Source organism: Myotis brandtii, unplaced genomic scaffold, assembly GCF_000412655.1.
Source record: "Myotis brandtii unplaced genomic scaffold, ASM41265v1 scaffold658, whole genome shotgun sequence".
Lineage (NCBI taxonomy): Eukaryota > Metazoa > Chordata > Mammalia > Chiroptera > Vespertilionidae > Myotis > Myotis brandtii.
In genome coordinates this window covers 1,433,065-1,438,680 of record NW_005370558.1, presented here as the reverse complement: position 1 = coordinate 1,438,680, position 5,616 = coordinate 1,433,065, and the positions used below count along the sequence as shown (strand labels likewise).

Below are 5,616 nucleotides of genomic sequence, written 5' to 3'. Positions count from 1 at the left end.
GCACGTCCAGGTCGAAGGCCACGGAACGCCGGGGTCCCAGGTGGACGACCGTCTTGCCGGGGAGGAACTGCAGGCCCAGCTGCAGCTTGTGCTTCCGGCTGCGGACGGCGAAAAGGAAGGCATGGTTCACCCGATGGGAGCAGAGGCTCAGCACCAGCGCCAGCTCTGTGCCCAGGGCGGCAGGGATGATGGCGGTCGTGGGGGCCTGGAGCCGGGCCCGCTGCGTAACGATGAAGCCCGACTGGAATGGGATGACCCCTGGGGGTGGGGGGCTCCGGCCGCCCGCTGCCTTGGTCCAGCTGAGGCCCAGCCGCTGGAGGACGTCCACATCTGGAGAGGGAGGGCAGAGGGGAGAGAGCACGGTCAGGGCCTGCTCCAGCCCAGACCCCTACAGGTGCGCAGGCAGTGAGGACCATCGGCCTCCGCTGCCCGCTGCCCCATGGGTGTGGCTGAGAGTGCGGAGCTGGAACCGGTTCCTTGTCTGGCTGCATGATCTTGCACATGGTGGCAGAAAACACGGCCTCCGGAGCCAAACGTCCTGAGTTCAAATACCAGCTCCATCATTACTAGCCCTGTGACTCTAGTGTCTTGGTCTTCCCATCTGTTAAATGGGATAAGAGCAGCAACACACTCAGAAGGATGCTGTGAGGATTAAATGAGCTAATACACTTGAAAAAAAAAGTGCCTGGCACAAAATAAGTTTTTTTAAACAATAGCTATTGATATTAAAAATAATGATCATCACCAAATGTTAGCTCTGGGTATCAGAGGCTGTGTTCAATGTGACCTGCTTCCCTTTCTCTCTGCCTCAAAGGGTGTCTCCTCCAGGCAGCAGGCCCACAAGTGAGGGAGCAGGGTGACAGGAATGGACATGCCACTGGAGTTGGGTCAGGATGTCCACCTTTAGGAACCTACTGAGTCCCTTCCCACGCCCGAGGTCTCTGTCTGGCTGGAGCAGGCGCCGGGGAGCTTCTCTCTGCATGGGAGGGAGAGGACAGTTCCAATGTCGCCGCCCTCGCTGAGTGGCTCTGGAGAGAGCCGGGGAAGTCATCGAGGCACCCCTGCAGCCTCTGTCCTCTGGCAGACCGCGGTCTGGCCAGGTCACATCCGCCTGGTAATTACGGCGGCGGGGCTCGCCAGAGCAAGAGGAGGCTTCCAGGGTGTTTATGGAAAGGCGACCTGAACTCGCCTCTCACGAGCCATTCTGCTGCCAGTGTCTGCAGACTCTGGCCTTGAGCTGTCTTGGCCGGAGAGAGGCCGCCCCCGGAATTGGGGTCTGGGTCAGTCCTCAGGGCCCCTCCCCTGAGCTCGGCACCTAGCCCCTGAGTGTGGAATGCTCTCTCACTACCCAGTGGGACGGGTATACATTGGGCTGAATGCGGCACTCAGCGCTTAGTAGGCCCTCCATTGACAACTGAGGTGGATGAACAGGTGGATGGGTAGATGGGCAGCTAGACAGGTTGGGAGAAACGGAGAACCTGGGTGCTGGCAACAGGGCAGCATAATGGCTGCACAGCAGGCTCTGGAGGCAGAAGGCCAGACCTTAAAGCCAGACAAGACCGCCATGGGTCTGGACTGAGTCTCAGTTTCCCCCTCTGTAGAGAGGGGCTACAAGATGTGCCTCCATCATAGGGCTGCTGGGAGATGCGATGGTCGTCTTCCCCATCTCCTCCCCCTCGCCCTGCACCACGAAACTCTGGCCCGGGCTCTTCCTGACTCCCAGGCCTCGGTTTCCCTGCCTGTAAAACGGGGGACACGAGACCTGGAGATGGCCCTGTTCTAAGAGCTCTGTAGCTTCAGGCTGCTGTTTCAGCCACTTGCATTGAAGACCTTTATTCCTCCCTTGACCTGAGGGCCTTCATTTCACTTCACATTCCTCCTCTCTCCCACCTCTGTTGGCCCCCAGGTCCTAAGCTAAACCAAACTGCTAAGGGGTCTCTGAGTAGTAGTATATTTTACGTTTTAATCACTGAAAACCGCTTCGTTATCACAAAGTATTATTCACTATAAACAACTTAAAATGGAGGAGCCATTTGTTGGGGAGCCACTTGTTCCCCCTCGGCCGCCCCAGGAGGCCCCCGGGCCTGCACCCATCTCCCCCGGGAAAACCACAGCTTGCAGCCACTTGCACTCGCCAGGGAAACGGACAACTGGCCGGGCCGGGCGGCACTGATGGGGTTTCCCTCATCGTCCTGCTGAGGTAGGTTTCAACACCGACACCAACCAGTCTCCAAGCCTCCCCCGCGGGCAGAGCCCTGAACTCTCACTCCTGGGGCGGAGGTGGTCACCGCTGAGCTTCCGGAGCCTCTGATCCCTGTGGGCCCCACCGCGGAGAGAGAGGGGCTGTTCTTGCCCAAACTTTCGGGTAAACAATGTCGTTAATAATAACGAACATTTACCGAGCACGTACTCTGTACCAAGTGCCTGACATGCCTTATCTCGACTGAGTCTCTCAATCATCTATGGAGCAGGTACTGTTCGTTATTCCCACTTCATAGATGAGGGTCAGGAAAGTTCGCTATAATAACTTGCCCAAGGTCATGTAGCATATAACAAAAGGCTCAGCTGAAGTTGGAACCCTGACCGCTTGGCTTCAGGGTCTTTTTCCTTAGCCACGATGCTCTCCTGTGCTGGAGGCCCTCAGACAGGCTGGAACGCATGGTGGAGACACATCCAGAATCCCATCAGAGCTGAGGAGCTAGGGGACAGGGGAATGAATGCAGCCCAACGCCAAGATGGAAGGGCCCAGCCAGCTGGCCGCAGCAAGATCCTTTATTACATAAACCTGGCTCCACACAGCTCCAGCCTCTCCCCAACCCCCAGCGCCTGACTCAGGACTCTGGACAGCTGTTCACCTACTTTGTGGGGGAAACGGCAAGCTCGGAAAATGTGACATTTGCACAAAATGTTGCCGGGCAGCAGCAGGAGTCTCTTCCGGGCATGGCCCTCCCCTCCCAGGGGCCCAATCCCTGCCCAGCGGCCAGGTCAGGCCACAGGGGCCCTGGGAGTGCCCGGCGGCCTGCCCTGCACACGGCGGGTGTGGAGAAGGGGGAAGGGCTGCTATTTTAAGAGGCCTTGTGGCTGCTTGACAAACAGATGTGGGAGAGGTTTCAGTTTCACCGGGCAGCTGTGTAGCCAGCCCACTGCCGCCCTGGCCCCCTGGACAGCTCCTCAGGGATCGCTGGGAAAAGCAGGATCTCACGGCAAGGGGAGGGCCGGCGACAGGCTTGGGCAATGATAGCCCTGGCCTTCATGTCTCCTTTCAGCAGTTGTCCCAGGACAAATAGGGGCGACTGGGGCTGACTGGCCCAAAGTGGCCGACCCACACTGTGCCTCGGAGAGGAACGAAAGGCTCCCCGCTCCACATTTCTGCACTGAGCCCTTCCTACCCCTTACAAAACATCAAACATGTTTCTCTCGTGACCAGAGAGGATTTTCCAGTGATCAGCTCCATTCTACTGATGAGAAAACCGAGGCATCGAGTTCCAATTCGGGGCACGGATGTCTCCTACCCCTGCATTCTCCCATCCCTTCTGTCCCCCCATCCTCCCCTGGACAAAGAGAAGAGAGAGTTACCTTCAGGAGCTTCTTGGGTGGAGGCCAGGTGACAGGCGAATGAGACTAAGATCCAGGTGAAGAGAAACCCCCTAGAGACCAGGAGACACAAGCAGAGGCGGCATCAGCTTCCACCCCTCGGCCCAGATCTGGCTGGGGAGTTGGGAGTGGATCGTCCAGACCTGCCCACCCCAGTGTCGCCCGGGGGGGTGGGGGGGACTGGGAGGCAAGGTGCAGGCTCTAGGACCCTATCAGAATAATCCACACTCCCAAGTCTCTAGGTACAGCCTCTGGGGACAGGAGCTGCTTATATGGTACACATACAACCCTGCTTTTTTACAGAATGATAAACCAAGGCCACTGGGCAGGAAACAGTGGGCAGGAAGCTCTGCCCTGGGTGTCAGGAGACCCAGGGTCCAGTCCAAAATCTGCCGCCAACTCACTGGGGGACAAGGAGCCAGCCCCTGCCCTTCCCCCTTTCTGGGCATCAGTCTCCCCGTGGTACTACGGCCCTATGATCTTGAGGCCCGATGGGTAGTACAGCCAGGGCTGAAAGTTCGACAGGAAGACCAGTCTGGTCTGTTGGGATGGCCATCATCCTCAAAGGGCTAGAGAGATAAACACTCACTGCCCAGGCCCAAGGCAAGGAGAAGACCCCTTAACCAGGACCAGTGTGCGCTCAGGAAGCTGCCCAGCTGGCTTCCCGCTGATAGAAAATGGGAGGAGAAAAGAGAGGAGACGATGAGGAGTCAGGCAGGCTCAGGTGCAACCGGCCCCCTTGCTTACCAGCTGTGTGATCCTGGACGAGTCACTCAGCCTCCCTGAGCCTGTCTCCTCTGAAACATGGCTGGCATGGCCAGGCATGAGGATTAAATGAGCTCATGCATGTCAAGGGCCTGGCCTACCACCAGCCATGCCAGTGCCCCTTAGACTGTCTCTGATGCCTTTGCACTCCGGGGACTGGAAGGGTTAATGCTCTGCTCAGTGGCTCCTGCCAAGATGGGCAGAGGCAGTGATCTGATTTCACCTTCCTGTGGGAGCAGCCACTGGTGATACCCGAAGCTACCTGGGGCATCTGATCCTCGAGCAGGCAAAGGGGAGGGCGGCACGTGGCCAGAGATGGCTGGCCAGGATGCAGGCCAAGCAGGGATGGCTGGCCAGGATGCAGGCCAAGAGAGCTGTGACGGGGGAGGAGCGGGGGAGGAGAGGGGGGGCCAAGGCTGGGACACACAGGCTGGGATCCACTCATCTCCAGCAATGACTAAAGGTCAGAGTGCCTAGCTGCCCCGGAGAGAAGGGCACAGGCTGGCCTTCTGGTATGATCTGCCCACTTGAATCAAATGGCAGCTCCATCATCCCTGAAAAGAAATAATAGGCATCTTTGTTTGACAAAAACGGAGGCTTAGGGAGGGCAGGTACTTCCTCAAGGTTACCCTGGGCAGGCTCTGGGTCATAATTCTCTCGTCCATCCACCAGGTGGACGTTACAGGAAACTGGCCAGATATATTGGGGGAGAACTGTCTCCTGTATCCCTGTCTTGGCAGGTCCCATAACACAACTGCACACCAAGGGCTCCGAGAAGTCCTGGAATAAATTGACTGCACATTTTGTCACTCAGCTAGACCACGGAACTCGTTTTTTCTGAGAAGGCTCCCTCAGAAGACGCTGCCCCTCACTTTCCAGTGTTCCTGAAACCTCACTAGTTTCCATTCCGTTTCCTTCCAGCCCCCTCTCTTCCCAGCTCTCCCCAGGCACCAGCCCTCACTCCTCGAGTCGCACTGTGTTAAGTCTAACACTTGTATTAGCATGTTTCCCCAACTGCTCCAGAGAGGCCAGAGAGAATTTGCCAATGATCAGAGAGAAGGTGCAGCAAGCACACATGGCATTCCCGGTCAGCTCTTCCTGCTGTGTGTGATGCCAAGGTGACTACTCTGTAGAGAATAAGAGGGTAAATTAGGGGGGGAGGGAATGTTTTTAATCTCCAAAGTTCAAGAGAAAGAAGACTCGCAGGGGAGAGAGGGCAGCTAGGATCAGAATCTGTTACAAAAAGTATCTGTCGTC

At 57.2% G+C, this 5,616-nt stretch overlaps 1 protein-coding gene across 1 annotated transcript in view; it reads right to left on the bottom strand.

The window, feature by feature from the left end:
- The window catches only part of COL27A1 (collagen, type XXVII, alpha 1), a 161,352-nt gene that overhangs the window by 125,611 nt on the left and 30,125 nt on the right, over positions 1 to 5,616 (bottom strand). The window contains exons 2-3 of the mRNA XM_014528887.1: positions 3,577 to 3,647; positions 5 to 330 (exon numbers count right to left, since the gene is read on the bottom strand). Of these exons, the coding sequence (XP_014384373.1) occupies positions 5 to 330; positions 3,577 to 3,647 (397 nt within the window). The remainder of the gene's footprint in view (positions 1 to 4; positions 331 to 3,576; positions 3,648 to 5,616) is intronic.